Source organism: Trachurus trachurus, assembly GCF_905171665.1.
Source record: "Trachurus trachurus genome assembly, chromosome: 13".
Lineage (NCBI taxonomy): Eukaryota > Metazoa > Chordata > Actinopteri > Carangiformes > Carangidae > Trachurus > Trachurus trachurus.
Window position 1 is genome coordinate 29,268,176 of NC_139892.1, and position 22,523 is coordinate 29,290,698.

Sequence of the window (22,523 nt, forward strand, 5' to 3'; positions counted from 1 at the left end):
TACATTTTTATCATTTTGAGTTTGGAAAAGTGATATTAAAACTACACGTGCTTCAACACATACAGAAATCCAACCAGTTGCAGTGAGCAGTGACAGCCTCATTTTAAAACTTGCAAACCAACCCTGTCTGATCAATAGAATAATCGGTGACACACTTTAGGCTATGCATATTTATTTACATACACATTCACATTACAGTTACAATTGCATTGCTACAGCAACACGCTGTCAAATACAAAAAGTGCTGCTGCAATTTTAGTTCAGAATCACAGTCAACTTCTTCTGGGCTTTTAGCTCTGGTTGCACACAACACCAAGACAGAAAAAAACACAACCATTAACAATGTTTCCTTCATTCCCCAAATCACATCAACCCCCCACAAAAATACCTATAAAATACTATTTAAATACGCCCTCCGACAGTGCAAAAGACATTCAGAGCAGTTAATTCAACACAATTCATAAAAAGGTAGATATCTGCCCTCCAGCACGGCAGTAATGGTTTGAATGTTAAAGATTTTTGAGAAGATATTAAAACCAAAACAGCCACAGAGTTTCATCAAACAGACCTGCCCAACAAATGTAATTCAAGTACGATAATAGGCTCATGATTCAACAGCTCTGGTTCAGTGGGAATGAAGAGAGTCATGAATAAAATTCATCACAAATAGACGAGAAGCAACAAGTGACATTAAAAACCCAAGATGTTTACAGAAGTCCTCTGCCAGTCCTTTTAATGATATTGCACATCTAATAATTTAAATAATAGTGACAATTTAGTAATATTCACCTTTTTCTGCAGTGGAGATAATTTGTTAAAGCATCATTTGTGATAGATTAAATCTTACCAACAGTATACAGTTGACCTTCATGATTTAAGTGATTTACATGGACAAATAATGACAATACAATGGATGGTAAATATTTAGAGAATTTAAAACAAACTAACAGATGAATAGGAACACAGCCTGAGTGATAGAATATAAAAAATGAATAAATACAGGGGGATCCAGTGACTTTAAACCTTCTTCTTTTGCTCTCTGTCCAAGGTGAGAGCCTCTGTTGTTCCTCCTCCTATCTGATGTTGATTAGCCTGTGTCTCGTTACCATGGCAGCTGTAGCAAAAGCTCAGAGCAGGTCAGGCAGGATGAGGCCCGGGGGTTTGGGCTCCACACAGTTAATCCAGAAATTGGCGCAGCTGGCGTGGTACTGGTGGCCTCCGTACAGCAGCTTGAAGTTGTCCGTCTCCGAGTTGAACGCCTGTCAGAGTGGAAGGGTGAAATATTAGAAATCTGAGTCACAGAGACAGTGAAGCCATATGCACACAGGGGGCAGAGGGATAGATATGGATGTCATCTATCTTATGTCTGCACCTGAAGTCTGACAGTCTCACTATCACATTTTCCCTGACCGTATAAAAATTCAGTAAAAATGTGCAATGGTTTGGAAATATAAAACCAAAAGCATGTAAAAACCAACCTGCATTGACTATTAGTTCAGGTTAGATCTGGTGAGCTGGTGAGATCTTTTCTCACACACATGATCTTACGATATCTGCTGGGAACGACTCTGAAAGACTCCTACTTTGTTATTTGTTAACAATGGCCTGTATGAAATTGTATGAGTTATTGTACGAGGTAAGGAAGCCTCAAAAAATCCACTGCACTGAAGGTACAAATCTCCATCTACAGAAATTATATATGAGCCAAATTCTGAGAGCATCTCAAGCGTCTAAATAAATCTCGACTTCTCGAACAAAGCTGAATGTCTACTTTTTTTCCTGAAGAATGCAATCATATCTGAATTCAAAGCAGGAGGATCCTACATCCGGTGACACATTTACAAAGTTGGAGAGACTGGTAGAGGCAGCCTCCTTAGTATTCCTGTGATTGTGGTGTAATAAATAAATGTACAACATGAAAGAGACAAAGAGAGCTGAGACGTACAGTGTATGCATTCAAATGGCAAAAGTGATTAATATCTGAATCTTAAAAGGATATGGTGCGAGGTGGTGCTACAGCAGCAAAACAATTCTCTAAAAGGCTGGATGCTGTAGATTAGCTTATTATCTATTTTTGTTTCTGGTATTTCATATATTAGTGATGACTGGGTTTCACCTAATAATCTAAAAAAAACTCTAAGTCTGAACATATCCAAACTCTGGTCATTTTATATCTTAAAACTGGCAAGAACCAGTTCTGTGAGGAAGTTTAGACCATGTGCCGCTGTGCTATTGTTTGACCAAGGATTAAGGCTGGAGCTCTGTCCATCATTGGCTACATTCTGTGCTAGATAATGTGCAGCAAGTCAATTATTTGGCCCGAGACAAAAGGGCAACATGAATCTCCACTCTGACAGAACATGTTTTCAGCCTCTTGCTTCGTAATAAGATCTGCTTTTGTGCATGATTTTTTTTTTCTTGAACTTATTGTTTAAACTTTAATGTCTCTCACACGTTCCATCTGAACGCACCGTGCTGTCCAGGAAATGAAATATGGTAATCTGGCCGTCATTTGAGCGCCGTGATGCCAGTTTGGATTTTTTTTTTTTTTATCGGGGCCCAGCTGTAGGGCCGTGTTTGCAATCGGAAGATGCTAATGTGTATGATGTGCAGTTTAAGAGTTTGCATCCCTGGTGAAATACTGGAGCTGAAGCCAGAGAGAGGAATGAGTCATGTGCAGTGAATCATAGCCTCCCACACAGAAGGAGAGGGGAGACGCATGCAGAAAGCAACAACTGCGTACAAAAAAAAAGAAAAAAAGGAAGAAGAAACGACCACAACACACCATTAAGCCAAATACATTTCCACCTGCCCAAGTGCAGTCTGTAGCTCAGCTGGATCCGAACGGCTTTCTCACAGAAACTGAATGACACATTTCCACTCTCTGCTTTTTCTCACACACTCAGATTTCACAAGCAGATAAATTTCCTCTTAGAGCTCTTTTGTGCCCTGGCCTACTTGTTTCCACAAACCTGCACTTAGGACTGCCAACGCTGGGAATGCTGGAGGGAGAGGATGCAAAATGAAAGGGTGGTCACACAATGACACACTGTAACACCTCCTGCTCTCACTGCAGAGCCTCTTCCCTCTCCGACTCTCCAGCTTCTCTTGGACTTCACCGGCATGGTGCTGAATAGCGGCTAATTTAGTCTTTTTTAACGAGACTGATGCCGTACATTATTAAACCTTTAAGCCTCTGGGAGCTCCACGCTGAAACAGGGATAAGAGTATTCATGCTGGTCAGATAAAACAGTGACTAATTCTCCTGACCTTTGTAGCTGCATGTAAAGGTTAGGGATTCTGACTGAGCCTCTACCTGGTTAGATCATTTTACAATCTACCCCTGAATCTGCACTGCTTTTCTACTCTGTTTATTATTTCTGAAAAATAATAAAAATAAATGGAGGCATAATTACCCTTGACCTCCTGTCACTGTCTTTAGTCAATGCCTGTAAGCATAAGAGGAGTCAGCATGTTGAGGCGTATTCATGCGATGCTCAGAGTGAAGGAAAATGTGCACAGAATGAGCAGCAAGCAGCAAACCCAGAGATCAGCTGTGTCACCAGGACAGAGCACCCTGTTAGCAGCGTGTTTGTGGGCGAAAACATGAAAGAAACATGAAGTTATCACCCCGAAGGCTCCTACACATTCTCTATCTCACTATTCAAGAGATTTGATCTTGATTCATCTGAGATATTGATTTACGATTAAAGTCCGGTGAGGGGGCTGATGATAACAGCCTATCACAGTTCAGACAAATCGTGGCTGTGGACAGACGCAGACAAGCTGCCATTACTGCGATGGAACTTCATTTGTTGACCCATGATGAATAACACTGTGATGTGAATGGGTTTTATTGTTAAGTGGTTTTAACAAGGAATAAGTCCAGAGCATCCTGTAGCCCTGGTAACATGTTGATTATACTAAAGGGAATGAGACAGAACAATTAAGCTGATTAAGTGTCTGGTCAACCGACAGAGAAATATGTTTTCAGTCAGCCTCTCAAGACTTGTTGCTTTTCATTTTCCCCTGGATAAACAATTGCTAGAAATCAGGAAATTAAACATAATGATAATGACCACTAGTTGCAGCCATGGTTACAATATACCACAACATGTTGTCCAGTTTGAAGAAGTAAAACTCTTTGATTCAGAGCTGAAATTGACTAATTACTTGATTGGTATAAACTTAAAGCAGAAGTGAGTGGTCCGGTCGTTTTCGCTAATGCTGCGTTCCAGGCAGGCTTTTGAAATCATAAATTACAGCTTCAAGTCACAATTTACGACTTTGTAGCGTTCCAGGCAACCCACTCGTGTTTTTTTTTTACCTGTTTTACCGGTGAAAGTCACTATAACGGCCACTCGTAACTTCCGACCTGTGAAATCGTACCAGTACGTCTTTTTGTACAGTCTATGTACCAGATCGAACTGGTACGACTTCACAGGTCGGAAAAATACGAGTTTCCTTGAACGCACCATAACAGTCCTCGTCCCTACGTCACCACATTCACGGCGTCCCTTGGCTGCACACACAGCCCTGCATGCCGTTCTCTCTCCTCATTGGATAAAAACTGTAGGATACGATAAATGTTTTCTCCTCGGCTCAGAGCAGAGCAGAGGGACTGACAGACCCGTGTTTCAGACCAAACACTCTATGTAAGTGATTGCTGTCGGAAGATATAACTATTTAAGACTTATATTAACGCAAATATATCACTCACTTCTGCTTTAAGTGTGAACTATTTCATATAATTACTTAGAAATTCAGCAAAAAAAAAAAAAAAAAAAAAAAAAACTGCTTTAGTTTTGGCTCAAAATGTTAGTTTTCTATTTCAGTGATACAGCAAGTAACTTTGAATTTTGGGTTGTTGGTCTCATGACTGTCAACTTTGAACATCTCTGCTTCACTGTCAGTGTCAATATTTTGCTCAATTCTCTCCATGCAGTAATGGCAGCGTGGCCTGACACCACAGCACATCAATAAGAGGCCACTGAAATTGTTTGTAGCTCAAGAAAAATATTTGTTACAGGGACAAATAGTCAAAACTTGTGTGTGTTTTTATCTTTTTACTTTTAAGCTTATTTTGACATGCACTTCCAATCCCCAGACTGTTTTTAGGCCTGGTAGCATCCTAGTAAGTTCTTGTCTCGTTGTGTAGGAACCCTGCTAAGTTGAGCCACAATATGCATGCTGTGACGGAGATGGGCAACCTAACAACAGATTTATAAAGTAAAATGTTAAGGAGGCGGGAGCCTTCACAGAGCAGACCATGAGTGTTTAGATCTAAATTCAAATCAGCAGCGCTGTCAAAGCCACACAGACTCAATAATCAATCCAAATCCTTGAGGCACTTCAGAAACCTGCTCTAATATAAATAGCCAGGAATGCTAAATTATTCAACTTATAATCCTTTCCAGTGCTTCTGCCTGTAATTGCTCAAATTAGCATTTATCGTTTAGCGGAGGAGCTGGAGCATCATTAGCTGAAATAGTAGCACTTATGATAAAACTTGTAACTGCTGTCGCCGCCTGAGTCACAATCTGAGATGAGATGAAGCTGCTGCCGGTCGCCCATACAGTACCTGTCACCTAGCCTGAGGAGAAAACAGACACCCACCCAGAAATAGTGGTCCAACAGCAACAAAGTGTGGCTGAGAACGTTTGTGGACAATTTCAACCGTGGCTAAATATGACAATATGATTTTTTGGAGGCCTTATTTATATCAACAAATGGTAAAAAAAAATTGAACGAATCATTTGAAAGGTTAAAATTCACAGCATGAATTGAACAGGAGCCATTACGCTGCCAAGCACTTTTCATATTTCTTTGATGGCACATCAACAACTCCACCCTCTGTACCTTTGGTTGAAAAACAAATCAGTGCCTCTTCACTAAAGGACAATGCAACAATCAGTGCCGTCGGCTGAAGCCAAAGCCGTTTTTTCACTTCATTATTCTCTGAAGGGTTGCTATTCTCCACTTGGCTTTTATGCATTCTTACCAGTGTGGCTCTGACAAAAATGTAATTAAAAGATGGGTTATTAATCTCATGCTAGTGGCACAGAGACAAAATAAAACTGCATTAATTTCAGCCCGTCTGTATGCACACACGAGTGAGAGGTGAGCGAGAGAGTGCGTTTGTGTGTCGAGGTCTATTATCAGCTGTACTCCCTGCTTATGACTAATGTGTAAGCCACATCTGCTCGCAGCCTAGATGCCTCTCAGTCAGCCATATCTTGCCTGGACCATCCATCTGGCTCTGGCTGAGCAGCAGAGGGAACGCGAGAAACAATCTGTGCCACCATCCTGCCCTCTAAACCGCAGGGTCTGAGAGAACCATTAATGGCCCACGTCGATGAAAATCACAGCCGCCGTGGGCGAGGAGGTAGACATACAGCAATTCTGCGCATAGTGCCCCAGTCAGAGTTAATAACTGAACAGTTATCAGAAACACCGATGGTTGTTAGATGAAAGTTACAAGGTGAGCAGTTACCTCCACACAGAGGCGACAGAATAGAGAATGAAACCCTTTCAAGACAAAGCGATGACCTAGTGACCCTGAAGAACCAATCCCAGAGTGCAAAGACCCACCCTGAGGCGCCAAAGTGACAACTCTTCTCTCTCACTTATTTCAAGAGCACACATTATTATCCTTAGACATTTTTTTTTGTCATCCATCAGTATAAAAGCATCACGACAAAGATAACCTAAACTGACAGTTTGTTCAACCTCCACCTCCACCAACAGTGATTGTCCAATAATAGCTTAGCAACTATAACGAAGCAGAACACATCTGTCTTAGTCTATCTACTGTACTGTGTTGTGTTTGCTGCCTGCTGGATCGGAAGCTATCCTGGATGCTATCAGAGTTTAAGATGAATTTAGTGCCTTTATCCTGCTCTTTGGGGATTAGAGGAAACTTACACTCCAGCCAATCTTTCCTGAATGAGGGTTAGGTCGACCAAACACATTGGTTTGCTCTCATCCCTACAAGTCTTTCCTCTTTGTGTTAAAACTGTTTGGAGAGGAGTGCCAAGCTCTAGGCAGCAATACAAGCACTATTCTTTTTATTTATGAGTCCCTGACATCATCACCTGAAGATATTTATTTCTTGATTAGTACTATATCACGTCAGGTATGGATCCCTCAAACCAGTGAGCATAGAAACGTTTTAAATGGTCATCTAGAGACCAAAAGTTACCACGAATTGTAAGTGGTAAATCTGACACAGTTTTCATTGGAAACTGCATAGAAACTGTGAGTAAATGAAAGTCCTGACTGATAATAACTCTGGTTGGTGGGGCTTAGGCACATGTCTGATGCGTTCTATCTGTTACTGTATGTTTCTAGACAGACAACTGTGAGAGAGAAGCAGCAGAAAAGACATAAATCCTGTCACTTTGGCCCCCCACTGGGTCCGTCGGTAAGAGGAGAATAGGACCCCAAGGCCCCCGGCAGGAAAGAGTGGAATGAGATTTGGTTGACAGTTGACTGTCTCATACTCGTTTAAACAGACGTCCAATAGTGCTTTCTTCTTTGTTCTGCAAAATGTTTCAAAGTCAAAGAAATGTCAGTTGTCGTCCGCTGCGGATGAACACGTCAACATTTATATAAAAATTGCATCCACTAACAGTTATTCTGTGGGTGTGTGCGTATGTATGTGTACACAAACCTTGCTGCGAGCATCAACATTAAGCAGACACACCCCACAAGCCAACTCCTTGGCATTTTTGATGCCGTGCCTCAGAATGCAGGAGGAGAAATCCAGGGAGCTTTCATCAGGCTACACACACACACAGACAGACACACAAACACATACACAATTTTACTTCCTGCTACAGAGGAAAATGTAGTCATTTTTATTCTTATACTAACACCAGTGAGAACAAACAATACCAGCTCATACTGTATATCCTTATTCTTAAAAAAAATAAAATACCTGCCTACTTCAATTAAACAGTAGCTCTTTTTGTGTGTTTTATCTTGTGCACTTTGAAAGCATTATTCCCCCTCTGCTGGCTCTGTGGATGAGGACAGCCCTTCACCTCCCTGTTTCTGTGTTCAGACACTGGCAGACAGCTGGATAAATAAATCTATACCGTCCTTGTCAACCCTGTTGATCTGAACACTGGCCTATCAAAAGACTCCAGCTACATTGCATCCAAATCAATGGATCATTGATTTTAAACTAATGGACCCAACAATACTGGATTCACTAACATTTCATTATGTTATTGGCAGGCTTTTTTATTGTGATTGACCTTCACTGCTCTATTACCATGGGTGTTTTCCTACCTGCACTTGAGCCTGAGATGACAGAAGCAGTGGAAGCAGCTGCATGCATAAATAAATGTGTGCTTTATAACTGTCCTGTGCTCTGGCAGGTTTATGATTTTGGGGAGTATCTTACAGCGAGCTTGGCCAACGACATGAAGCCCATGAGGTTGTTCCACACGCGGCTGATGTCCTTCAGCTGCTGCTGCAGCTTCTCAGAGCTCACTGCCGTGGCCTTGATGCCCAGCTCCACACGCCTGGTGACGCGGTACACTTCCACCACACCTGACAAGACAAAACAAACATGTTTTGTTGCGCTTTTCGTTCCAATTTCAAAAGGCACGCTGTGCTCAGTCCCTTCTTGTGACATGTTTGCCACTCATAGCTCATTAAAAGCCGACAAACACAATAAGGGAGCAGGACCTTGTCAGACCAGGCAGAGATAAGCCATCACACCGCAGCTTGTTTTAATCTCGTCCTCTTTGCACCTCTGTCCTTCAGAAGGTGTAAGGCCACACACAGGGTTCTTTAACAGCCTCTTCTTCACAATACACAGCTAGCACGGGCTTGTGTATAGTGCTGTGTGTGCATGAGTGCGTGTGTGTGTGTGTGTGTGCGTGTGGTTTGCAATTCCTCACCTAGCAGGTACTCCATGCCCTGAGCAGACTGGATGACCTCGGTGCAGACAGACGAGCTGCTGATGCTGTTCAGGGTGTTGTTAGCTTTGGTGATGACCTTAATGTGGGAATACAGGCAATTAGAGTGTTTTTTATCTTCATAATCACCATTATCATACAACAGGTGATCAAATATGTTGCACCTCACACCTCTTGCCTCAACTGATACGAAGTTGTGAGCTAAGAGAAAGCTGCTCTTATTTTCTGGGACAGATAACATCAAAATGACTATTTTTGTTTTAAACTTGAGTCAAAAGAAAACATATACGTATTGTCTTGCCTACTGCTGTTCAATTAAGCTGTAACTTTTAACATTTTTGAGGCTTAAGTAAAGATTGCAAAAGTTAATTAAAAAAAAAATTCTCCAAAGTATAATTGATATGAAAAATGTCCTTTCAATGCCTTTTGATTTTCTTAATTATTCTACTACTTGTATAGTCCCTCTAATAATCAGGTCAGATACAGAACACAAACCTCAAGAGCACTTTCCAGGCACCTCTGCCACTCGTATCCGTAGCGCTCGCTCTCCTGCAACAACACGGCAAAAGATTTTCTCAAATGAACACAAAGGCAACACAACAGGGGTAATGTTCCCCGAGTATTGCGCTGAAATCTGATGGTTATTGACCAGCAGCAAACATGTGGTAGAGTTATCACCGCGCCCTCCTCACCTCCACCTCCCCAGTCAGGTCCTTGTACTTGTCCCTGATGACAGGCAGAGCGGGTTTCTCATTCAGGGTGTTGGATCGGTCTCTGAAGGGCTGCTCTGGAGCCGGAGACGGGGGCGAGCGCCCAATCTCCTTCTCGCCCAAGCTGTGACTGCGTTTGTGGGAGCCTGAGGCGACGACAGGAGAGAAGAAGAGTAGAGGGAGATAAATAATGTTAGAGAGAACCACAAACAACTCCTTTTTTTGTACTTTTTCAATTCCACAACCTGTGGTGATGACTCATTTTGAGATATGCACCTGTTTGTTTGCAACCATTATACTTTCATTCTGTTGCAGCTAATTCCTGCTGGACAAGGACAGCATGAGTAAATACTTAATTTGTGACAAACCATAATTACATACAGACACAAATACACTGGTATGAATTATTCATAGGGACTCGCACACGCACAGTTCCTGGCACAGCACCACAACAAACACCACCAGGTACAAACATACACATTACTTTTCCAGTGGGTCTGCCAGTTAGTGTGTGTGTGTGTTGTCCAGACACAGGTAATCCTCCACACATGCTCTTGCACCACCACCCATAGAGACATGCGTCATCCTCCCCATAACCCCCCCCCCCCCCCCCCCCCCCAAAAGCCCCACAATGATCAGATTACTGTTCCACTGGCTGAAGAGGAATAAGTAAAGTCCTCTTCTTCACACAAATTAAATCTAGCACAGGGAGATAAATCTACAGGGCAAACAGGCTTTTATCACAGTGCTATTTATTGTACTTATTTATTTTTATTTATCTTAGTGGGCTGGCACGGGACCAGGGCATCGAAATTTCGTTCATCCCATGTTTTTAACATGTGTTGTATGACAATAAAGAGACCTTTGACCTTTGACCTTTGAGGAAACGCTGATAAATTATTTGTGGAACATAACACCAGAAAACAGTGGTTAAAAATGAACAGCCTTTAAGTGGATACGGCTAATTTCTGCTCATGGATTTGTTGCCTTCTGCTGATCTATCTCACCAGTCAGCAGCGCTGTCATCCCAACACTGCCATCTAATGTCTGACAGCTTTATTGCAGACACTGATGGACACTACAGTGTGGGGGGGAGAGGAGGGTGTTGATCCATTTTAGGGCAAAATATATGTGGACCAGGGGGCTCAGGTATTTAAATAAAAACATGTGAGGATTGATGACATTTACATATAAACATCACATGTTAGTGCTGGAACTATTCCTCAATGTTATTTCCATCTAGAAAATTAGTGAAAACTGCAAATTCTCACATTCTTGCTGCACAAAACTGAGGATTTTCTGGTTTTCTGCATTTTATATTGAGGAGGATTTAATACATTTAAATTCTGAAGGGTAGGGGCGGTGCGTGGCGCAGTGGTTAAAGCGGCCCCCCCATGTAGAGGCTACAGTCCTCAACGCAGGCGTCCCCGGTTCGTCGGGCAGACCTTTCCTGCATGTCATTCCCCCTCTCTCTGCCTCCCCCTTTCCTGTCTATCTCTACTGTGCTATCAAATAAAAGGCAAAAAAGCCAAAAATGTGATTCCCTGCACTGCCACGGGCATGGGTGTCATTATGTAGCTTCATCAACGTCTTCAGCATCATGTGGCCACAAAATGAAGTGGGTTGGGTCAAGAGTGTAGAATTAGTGCATGTCAATGTAAAACATGGTGGTTCTTGTTTCCAAAAGGGGGCGCTATGAGTGACACTGAATATTAGCATATAAAGGCTTCCAGGACGGGACTCTTATCATATCCAGAAAATTTGAAGCAGTTTAAACAAAATATGTGGGAGTTGAAACTGTTCATATCCAGACATTTTGAAGCTGTTTCCATGAAATATGTGGGAGGGAGAGCTGTTTGCGGCGCCACAGTGGCCACTCCCATTGATGGACAGATTCATAACTTTTAATCACAAAGGTCTTGTACACCACAAATGACGTAGGTCACCAAATACGAAGTATTGGTCAAAATCACTTGGAGGAGTTTTTTCAAATATGAACAAAAATATTATCAAATATTTTCTGAAATACGAGGTGTGGAAACCGCAAAAGCAGCGCGGAATTTGAACATTCAAATCAAAATGGCCGACTTCCTGTTGTGTATAGGGTGTGGGTTCTTGAGGCTTTTCCGTGTGTCTTGGCATGTTGTATGAGCCTACCAATTTTCATGCATGTAGGTGAAACTCACACGAGGGGCTTAATTTTACAAAACTTTGAGGGGGCGCTATTGAGCCAATTTGCCCCATCCAAGTCCAACGACCTTAAAATCTGTCAATTTTCATGTGCGCAAAGTTTCATGAGCTTTTGAGCATGGAAAAGCTCCCACAAATGCGGGCCCTAATGAGGAGTACAGTTTCAATATATTTTACAATGACTAACACGGAGAAAAACAAAAGGTCTTTGCATTTCAGACACAGCAACCAAAGTTGTTTCATTTTTTTGCATTTAAAAACAATCATGAAAATAACCATCACTTGGACTCAAAAACATGATGACTGCGACTCACCTTGGACAGACAGGTCAAAGGTTGCCAGTTCGTTCTTGATCATCTCCTCACTGGACTTGACCTTGGCCTGAGTGCTGGCTTTGAGGAAGTCAGACTTGCCAAACTTGGGCTTGTCTCCCTGGAAGGCGCCAAACTCATCCGAGGCCTCGCTTTGGTTTCCCTCAGAGCCAGCCTCCGCGGTGGCAGCTGGAGAGTCCGACTTTTCAGAAACAGTACTTGCAAAATCTCCGAAGTCGTCCTCATCGTCGACGCCGCCGCCCCGGTCACCTGCGCCGAAGTCAGCGAAGGCTTCAAACTTGTCATCTGTGGATGAGCCGTCTTCTGTGGGGAGGGAGGCGGTGGTCTTTGCTAAGGAGCTGCTGGGGATGCTCTCTGTGCTGCCAGCCTTCAGCTCCTTTGTCTGTGCCTGGACTAAGGAGGGAAGGGAAGCTCCTTCTAAGACCTGTGGCTTTCTGACCTCACTGGGCAGATATTCCTCCCTTTCTGACCAGTCATAGCTGGTCAAGGTGCTGATGGCCGATGTCCCAAAGGGGTCAAATTTCATGTCGTCTCCTTCTGCAATGACAACACAAACATACCAGTGGTTCCTAGGAAGAGCACAGTTGCTGTCATGATAGGAGCTGGATTATCACCAACTATGTCACTTGTCTATGGTTCATTCATGTGTTATCTCTTTTCTTCTAGTGGTAGAACGGAGCTGGGAATCTCAGAGGGTCAGTTCACCCAAAGACTTTTTCTCTTTACCTCTAGCAGTGTCTAGCCATGCAGATAGTCTTAGTTTTATTTGTGCCTGTTTGATTTTTGTCTCCAGCCCAACATGGCATGGAGGTGAATGAAATGTTGTTTTCATTTTTCACTTATGCTCAAAGTGTTGAACATGTTATAACCACAAACACACATACATTCACATACTAATTATGAACTACTGTTAATTGCATTGATCAGAGAGAACTGATTGGGAACTAATTCATTACTGCAGACATTTAAAAGCAAAAATACCAAATATTTACTTTGAGATCAATGTATTGTTCAGTATCCCCTCCCCATATTTTGTGCTTTTAAGATGTGAAAACAAATGCTGCAATTAGCTGCCAATCATGGATTTAGTTATTCCACACAATCATGATAGAAGCTGCTGATTAATTAATGTTGTTGTAACACTAAGGACATACTATGTTAGACTCGGCTTGTCACGATACCAGAATTTCAGGAGTCGATACCAATACCAGTGAATTTCCACAATTCTCGATAGTCATTCGAAGCCATGGTTAAAAAAAAACAAAAAAAACATGCACACTGTGCTTCAAAAACTTCTCAGACTGCACAGAATTTCCCTTTAAGGCTGTTTTCACACATACTTGCTCGAAAATGATAATTAGTTAATTTCTCAGCTTGTTCGGTTCGAATTCACACACGTTTGCTTTCCAAACGCCACACAACTGGCAGAGCGTCTGCTGACCAGAAAAAGACGTATCGGTACGTCATGTTTACATGAATCGACTTGTGTTTTACATGACATGTGGCGTACACCGGGCGGTTGGAGCGGATCAGGGTCCAGCCGTGTTCCCATAACAAACTGACTGCACCAGAGTTCGACTGTAGCTACACCGAGACCACCTGCTCAGACTCATGAGTGTATACCGCCCGTTTCAGTTCTGACAGGAACTGGCACGGCCCGCTGACGGCAAAAAAAGAGGCACGTACCGACATATTTTTTGGGTGTTGGCATCGACTCATGATCTCATGGCAACCCTAACACATCCTCAGCCCACATTTTTGTGAATTGTGTTTGGTAAATAAGGGTAAATGTTGAGTAAGAGTTGTTTTGATGTCTGAATCATGTTTATGAAATGAAAATCACTGCCATCATTTCACTCGAACGCAGTGAACATGAACACTGCTTGTTTTGTACTGGACAGTTCCTCTGTTCTGCTTTAAGCGGTGACAAACAGCTTTAACAAAAGCCTAAGAGCTGATCTCTTTATGCAACCTGAAGGATTTTGTCTCCTGACAGCAACATTAATAAAAGATATTTCCTGTCACTACCTCTGCTCTGTTTCTTACACTGCGTCGTGCTGTTTGTGATCAGTTTCTTTAAGACTAACGCTAACTGACAGATCTTTACAGCCTTCACACATTTGTCAACACTTTAGTATTCAGGTCTCCCTCTCAGTTTCTCTCACACACACTTACAAGCACACAGATCGTCTTTGTTCAACCCTTCTTATTTTGCATGACAAAACCCTTAGATACACAAAGCAATTTGTGAAATTGACAAGGATCTAGTGCTGTAAGCCTCGTGACATTAGATCACTTTACAGCCTCTCAAGAAAGGAATGGAGAAAATAAGACGGTACGCATTTCAGCAATACCAACAGTAATATTTATTACGACAACATGAGTAGAGAGAAAGAGAGAAAGGTCACAAAGTACTGTGAAAGAGGTCTATCATTACAAGAGGTTTGTCAAACTAACACTTGTTAAATTAGATTTCAGTCATTTAGAATACAAGGGCATGCAGAATCAGGAGAAAAGGAAGAAAACAAACAGCGAGAAGGTAAAACAAAGATAATCCGAGGATATAGAAGCAGAAACCAGAATGAGAAGGCACATTCACAGACTAAAATCAGTTATTCTGGGGAGATGACAAACTTTGCTTTAATGTTAGGATGTAAAGCAACAGGTGTTTTTTTTTGTTTTTTGTTTTTTTTTTGGAAAAGAGATTTAAGTACAGAACACTTGAAAAGCCAGGTTGAAAAGATATTTCAAAGAACAAGCTCAAGGCAGGAGGCATCAACCCTTTGAGGACCTGAGGGGAGAATTTGGTGAAGAAGGTTTTGCACAAACTGCATTTAGAAGCAGCGTCTAGCCACAACCTTGGAGGCTCTTTTTATGCAATTAGTCAATTATGAAATAGGATTAAGTCCTGGTGCTCATGCTAACAGAAAATTAAGGGGAGGAGATCACAATATCTGCATTTCTTTGCATGTAAACATGTGAAGTGATCTTGTTCAAGCACTCAAAGGGTTACAGAAAACAAAGAGGGCCACCCTTACACCTGACATCCCAGAAAGGGCCTTAATTACATCCAATCACAGATGCAGAAACAGATTTAAAGAGACAGTATCCTTTTTCTCTTGCTACAGTGATTGTTTGTCAAAAGCAGACTAATGTGCACAAACTCTTGTGATCCCGAACTTATAACATGTCATTATTTTCTCAAGACAGCAATGTCCACATTAGAACATTACCCTAAAATACTTGAATGAACATATCAGTCTTACTAAATACTGTAGGCTACATTTAATTTACAGAATTGGCAAATCACAAGATCAGGGAGCCTTCCTAGTCTCAAAATAAGAGCTCATATTCCTGTAATAAAAATACACTATTAAATCTGTATGTATACATTTTTCCTCTGATAAAAACAACTTGTAGTCCTGTTATGCATAAAATGGTTATCTTTTATTACGTTCTTGTCAATTTCACAAATTGAAAAGGCAGGCACACTGCAGCAAAAAGCAAGGCAGGAGGGGTAACACTAACTTCATTGTGTTCTCAGAGAGCCAGACCATAGAGCCACACATGATAAATTCATGCTGCAATATCAGAGAGATAACGGTATAAAATAAATAAATAAAAGTAAGATCATAGATTCCTTTTGTGCGCCAGACTCAAAAGGAACCTTGCAAAAGAAATACTGTCTCTTTAAGATTACCGATGTAAGTTCAGAAACACAGTGCAAAGCGTGGTGAGGCGCTCAAACTGCTCGGCCTGCTACACTTTTAACGACAGGTGTGTCCCAGAGCTCTCTGAGAACAAGAACAGCAGAAAAGTGTGAAAGGGAAATATGGAGCAGCGTAAAAGCTTTTAGGAATGTGTCAATGTTAAACTGGGCACTGTCTCTGCCCAATCAGCAGGAGCCTAAGTGTTTAGCTGCATTTCCATGGACTATTTGTTTGAACACATCGTTTTCCTCTCTGTACAGAGAGGCCTGTTTGGGTTCAACCAAAATCTGACCACTGTACAGAAACTGATATAAGGCAATGGGGATGTTTTACATTTATGATTTCCTTTATTCAAGGAAATGAATATAGATTCCTTGGTTGAACTGATATGGTAGCATTACAAGGTGATTGAACTGATAAATAACTGATATCTTGAGATACTTTAACATCCATGCAGACATGTGAAGGCATGACTTGTCAGGTGAGGACCTTGTCAACTTGTACATATTTCGCAAAAAACCATTCAAAACTGTCAAATAAAGTTTAAAAATGAAAGGCATAAACATCTGAGTTGCAAGGTTTCCATTTGAAAAAGATTGAAACGCAGTCTCTGGTTACATGAAGAGATGGTCTTGAATGTTTTCTGTGAAACATGAGCCGTGACATGGAAGGTGAGGTGCTTGATGAATAAATGATGAGCAGTGGAGAGAGGAGGAGACGGGAGCACTGACATGGACGTTACCTGATTATTACGGAAATTAGTTGGATTTCCTTTTAAATAAACGGCCCAACAACAAGTTCTAGGTAAACTTTAACTCCACTTACATGGATGTGAGGTAGGGGAGAAAAAGCTGATACACGATTATGGAAAAGTCTTGTAATTAGACGGCCAGATGAAATAATACTGCATTACAAGTCGGAAAATACTGCAGGGTAATACAATAGCTGACGCGCTCACATTCAAAACACAAAAATTGTACTGCATCCAGCTCTAATGCACCTAACATCTCAGCTGCTTTTGTGACACAAAATATTGTAGCTCTATTTGAAAATAGCTTGTTTGCTGTTTCTGCATGCAGAATTTCCTAGTTACGGTACTATTTCATTTTTAGCTACTCAAAAGTATATTATCTGGGGTGCAATCGGCACAAACCAGATGCTTAAATAGTTCAAAACAAATGTGAATGATGGCTTACAGATTATGCCTTTGGTAAACTGCAGCCTATTGTGCAAAACCTGTGATTAAAATAAACAAGAGGATCATCACTGTTAAACCCTCCTGTACTCGTCTGTATTCAATTCAGCCTTTCTGTTTGTGTTGCAAGACACATCAGCAACACACACACACACACACACACACACACACACACACGTACACATGCGCACACCTACGCATACACACGCACACACAGACTGGCCTGTGGAGACAAAAAGGTACACTGAAGGGACGGAAAAGGTCTGCGCTGCAGCGTGGACACAACAAACAGGGAGCTTATCCGAGTCACGCAGACAGCAGCTGGGGACTTTATCTACAAACTCTGACTGCCAACACATCAAGACCGAGGGGGCTGTTCCACCGAGCTCGCTTAGCTGAAAGTCTGGCTTAAATGGCCGAGTCTCGCTTATTCTAGTGAGAGTTGAGTTCCGTCAACGTGGCTAACATAATCTGTACCTCGTTAACGTACTGTATCTCCACCTCGGTAACCATGGAAAGCATAGTTCTGCTAAGCCTGACACTTCGACCTAAACTCCGACTTTCCGTTCCATCACCCTGAGCTTCAACTCCGTTCCATCAAAGTGGTTAACACGAATGCCAGACTTGTAACCATGGTGACTTATGCTGCCGGGCAATCCTGGTCTGGAGCAAGACAGTTCTGTCGGTGCTTTGACACACTCACCCTCATGTAATAATAGTCTACTTGCCAGCCCATAGGGCCCCATTGTGAACCCGGAAATGTTGAGTACCCCAAAGTTTTATGTTAGAAATATATAGTGTGGGTCCCCAGTATTCAGAAACTGCCGGATGCTAACTTATATATATTGGGCAATTAGCACAATTGACATAATTAGCATAAATTAGCATATTTTGCCTATATAGGCAATATTTCAACAAAATTGACTTGGCTGATCTGGGCAATATTGGAGTGGTTTTAGGGGTTATTGATGATGCTGAATCCATTTCTGACATTTTCAAAATTCAAAATGGCTGTCTAAACCGGTAGTGACCAGATTTAAACCGCCAGTGGGCCGATTTTGATGGATTTCAATCTGGTCCCTTCCGGTTTAGACAGCCATTTTGAATTTTGAAAATGTCAGAAATGGATTCAGCATCATCAATAACCCCTAAAACCACTCCAATATTGCCCAGATCAGCCAAGTCAATTTTGCTGAAATATTGCCCATATAGGCAATTATGCTAATTTATGCTAATTATGTCAATTGTGCTAATTGCCCAATATATATAAGTTAGCATCCGGCAGTTTCTGAATACTGGGGACCCATACTATATATTTCTAACATAAAACTTTGGGGTACTCAACATTTCCGGGTACTCATTTTTGGCAAGTAGACTATAATAAAATGATAAGGTATAAAATAATGAAATTCATTACAATAAATAAAATCTAATATCATGTACACCAATACAGATAAAATTAAACTTATAAATAAATTAATTGAATTTGAATTTAAATTTAGGTCGTAGGCTAAATGAATTAAATGTTAATAGGTGTCACTATCTACATTCACTTTGTACCTTCGAGGAGGGTTTAAAAGTATCTTTTTGGACTTTTTCACCTTTATTTCAAGAGGACAGGCGGAGAGAGACAGGAAACGAGGAGTGAGCGGAACACAGGAAAGGACCAGCGGGGGATTCGAACTCGGACTCACTGCGGGGAAGGAGTAAAACACTCTCCAGCATCCGCTCTACCCAATGAGCTACAGTATAAAGACACACCTAGATCAATGGTTAACAAGATGCTAAAATAGAAGGAACTTTGGGTCATAAATCTCCATAATGAGCCTTTACTCCGCTGTGGTTAAGCTTCGGTACGTGCGTTTCCTTTGCTTTCGGCTCTCGACTGGTGTGGGCTTGGACCAGGTGAGGCTTACAGGTGTGGAGTTCGCCCTAATTCAAGCTTCAAGATTAAACCATAGTCTGGATGAAACACCCCCAATGCACTCATTTGCAAATAAACAGAGATATGGGCCCAGACCTTTCTGTCACTACAATAACAGTTATAATCATCATAATCATAATGTACGCAAAGAATGAGGGAGGGGAATGAGGAATTAAGATTAAAATAAATACATAAATAAATAAATATATAAATAAATATGTAAATAAATAAATATGTTGAGATGGAATGAAATGTAGAATGAAAGATATGATGCAACTAGTATGATATGTTACTCATGTAGTGTTATGTCTGTCTTCTGTATTTGAGCAAATTAAACTCATCATTTGCCCTTTGACCCCTTGTCTGGTGGTCATAAGTGGGCACTGAGGAGGAGAGGCCGCTGCTGGCCCTGGAATTAATACTGTGTGTAACCAGACGGGGCCTCACCAGAGCAAACGCACTAGTTCCTCACCTGTAGCAGGGGGCTGGTGGGCGGAGAGACCTGGCAAATCCAGAGAGCTGTCCGACATCACGTGCTTCAGGTCTCCTGAAGCCAGGTCGCCCATGTCCGACAGCTTCATGTCCAGCTGCACCGAGAGTGCGTCCTCAGAGTCGTCCTTTCCCACACTGCTGCCCCCGATGGACGGGAGGTCGAGCGACTTGACGGAAGCAGAGTCCTCTTTGCCCTGTTTGAAAGCGGCCACCTTGTCCACCAGGGTCTTCTCCGAAGCCCCGAGCGCCGTGCAGAACTTTGAAGACTGAAAGTCGGCAAAGTCGTCCGTGTCGCTCTTGAGGGAGGAGAAGGAGCCGCCGCCGCTCTCCTTGGTGTCATCGCTGGCGAGACCTCCTTCCAGAGACAGCTGCTTGAATATGTCGTATTTGTCTGTGCTCTGCTGAGGCCGCTGCTGGGTGGAGGTCTCTCCTTGGACACCCGCACTACTTCCCCCTTTCGGCTCCCCACCAGAACTGCCAAACGCCATGAAGTCTGCAAAGTCGTCCTGAGGCGCGGCTGCAGCGCCACCTGCTGCTGAAGCTTGCGTGGCGTCAGAGGAGGAGCCAAAGAGGGCAAAGTCACCAAAATCATCTGCCCCCGCCCCCCGGGGTTTGGCTCCACCTGGTAGGAGCACTAAAGACGGGGGCACAGATACAGAGGGGAAGGTGGGTTTTGTCTCGGTGGGGGCGGGAACAGAGGGAGCTATAGAAGAGAAAAGGTCCAGGTCGGCCATGTTTAGAGGGTTTTTGGGCTGAGAAAGAGACACTGCTGGCTGCTGTTGCTGTGGTAGTTGTTGTAGAGATTGAGAGTTTGGGAAAGCAGAGGAGAAGGCAGGCTGGAAGATTTTGGCCTGTTCTGAAGGGTCTAGTGGAGAGACGCTGTCGGCGGTTTTAAAGTCTGTGAAGCCGTCATCAGCGCTGACAGACTTGAAATCTGCAAATACTTCCCCTGTGAACCAGAGATAACAACTTAGGATCAGTGAAAAAACATTTAACATGGCAGGCAGATCTAATGGGATATCAGACAAAAAAATCCTCTGCGACAGCCACGATTCTGTCACTTTACATTCCTACAAGGAAGGAAGCGGGTGGATTAGTTTGCCTCGGCTGCATCGTGAATGCTCATGGTAAACTCCCAGCCATCAGATGAGCTGTGGGCTGCAGAGTGAACACAGAACGGCAAACATCACTGCACAACGCAAATACATCTTAAAACTAATTCGTCCCCACTACCATGCAGTCAACTGTTCAAAATGGGACAGAATATAATTGAGTTTTCTGCTAAACAAATCTCCATCTTAAAATGTTAACTTCTCCTTCATGTCTTACATGTGAAGTTGGTTTTTAAAAGACAGATTTGACTTCTGAGCCAATGTTCAACGATGTTTTTTTTTTAGAAAGATTACATTAAAGATTAATTAAAATTACTGGTTAAGATGGATATTTTTGTAATGAGAAACCTCATATATACACTAAAATTATACCAGAATTATTTGTCTTTTTATGTCAAAATGATGCTACATGACAGTGATAAAATAAATAAAAACACACAGAAAAAATTCAGAATGCATTGTCGTGTTTCGGCAGCTGTTAATCCACTGTGGTATGCATGGACTAAAATAGAGAGTCTGTTCACACTGCTAGTGTGCAGCGGAGAAAAATAACTAATGGGCTCATTAAGGAGATGGAGTCTGACAATGCCAAGGAAAGGTCACTGCAAAGCATGACTTACTGGAGTTGTAAGAGACGTCCCCATCGGAAACTGTTCTAATGAAACAGGGACGGGAAACACACTTATATCAACACTGCAGACTTGCAAAACAAGATAGGGTGTAAATATGGAACAATACTAACATGTCATTATAGTGGTCTGACAGCTTTACCCAAGTTTAAATAAAAATGTTTAATTAGAGGGAATCTAAAAGTAACGGCACTCTCTTCACAATAAATGTTTGTTTCCTGAGGAGGTTGTAATATCATTTTTGTTCCTCTAGCCACTTACTTACAGGGACCATCTCAGAGCCCAATCTTTGTTGTTTGGTTAAAAGGAAAAAAGGAGGTAAAAAACCCCAAAAGCTATGGATTCACTAATATGTACGTAAGTGCACGAGTGTTGACCTAAATGTGTAACTTTCTTACCAACTGGTTTCTTGTCGGCGGGTTGCTCCAGCTGTCTGAAAACACTGTATTTGTCTCCAGTATCTGGATTAAAACACATAAAAAGAAAGAAGACATTTACCAGACCGGCAGGTATTGCTGTAATTAAAGTTGTCCAACAAGTAACACACTGAGTTACTGAGTTTTTAAGTAGTTGAGAAAGATTTCCATAAAACTTTGGACTTTGGCTGCTTTGGAAACTGCTTCCTCTGCATTACAGTTTAATAAGACTTTGTCTTGTAGGTTACCTTCAGGAATCAGTATTATTTTTGAACTCACAATAAATGCTTTATTCGGTGAATTGGATGGGATAACAATTCAGAATCTACAAAACAGTAGTTGGACTATGCCTTAGCTGTGTCTGGGTGAAATGTGAAATGAAGCCTGTTTAAGTGATAGATACCAGAAGTGATGTGTCACTCTCTGCTTTCAATCAATCCTTGCCTGTTATCCAACTATAAAATAATAACAGGAATTATGTTATCCTCTGTGTTGCTGTGGCTTAAATGTTTCCTTTCCTAACCTACTAATCTTTTCTTCCCATGGTTTACTTAGCTGCAGAGCAGACATTGTTCCTAACACACCATAAAGCCTCTCTGAGGTGTATGTATGAGGTACCTGAGGCATGTGGTGTAGGCTCTGCAGGCTGATCCACAGACAGCTGCTTGAAGACAGCGTACTTATCAGAGGATGTGACGGAGGCGGAGGAGGAACCAGACACTGGAGTCAGCATGGCAGGCGCGCTGCAGGGACACAATAGCTTTAGTCAGACATCAGGAAGAGTGAGGTTTAATAGTAGAGTTTAATCCCCATAAGCTGCCTGAGCTGATTGAACATTTGCTCTGGGCTCCAAAAGTTTGGAGTCACAGGTTTTTCTTTTTTT

General features: G+C 42.0%; 1 protein-coding gene across 3 annotated transcripts in view; it reads right to left on the minus strand.

The window, feature by feature from the left end:
- Positions 1–22,523, minus strand: part of synrg (synergin, gamma) — a 38,628-nt gene continuing 16,105 nt past the window's right edge. For all 3 annotated transcript variants that reach the window (XM_083985062.1, XM_083985061.1, XM_083985060.1), the window contains 10 exons: positions 22,259–22,383; positions 21,623–21,685; positions 19,464–20,432; positions 12,145–12,699; positions 9,623–9,786; positions 9,426–9,479; positions 8,913–9,009; positions 8,411–8,559; positions 7,673–7,783; positions 1–1,259 (listed from right to left, as the gene is read on the minus strand). In XM_083985062.1, the coding sequence (XP_083841188.1) occupies positions 1,128–1,259; positions 7,673–7,783; positions 8,411–8,559; positions 8,913–9,009; positions 9,426–9,479; positions 9,623–9,786; positions 12,145–12,699; positions 19,464–20,432; positions 21,623–21,685; positions 22,259–22,383 (2,419 nt within the window). In that variant the 3' untranslated portion in view covers positions 1–1,127. The remainder of the gene's footprint in view (positions 1,260–7,672; positions 7,784–8,410; positions 8,560–8,912; positions 9,010–9,425; positions 9,480–9,622; positions 9,787–12,144; positions 12,700–19,463; positions 20,433–21,622; positions 21,686–22,258; positions 22,384–22,523) is intronic.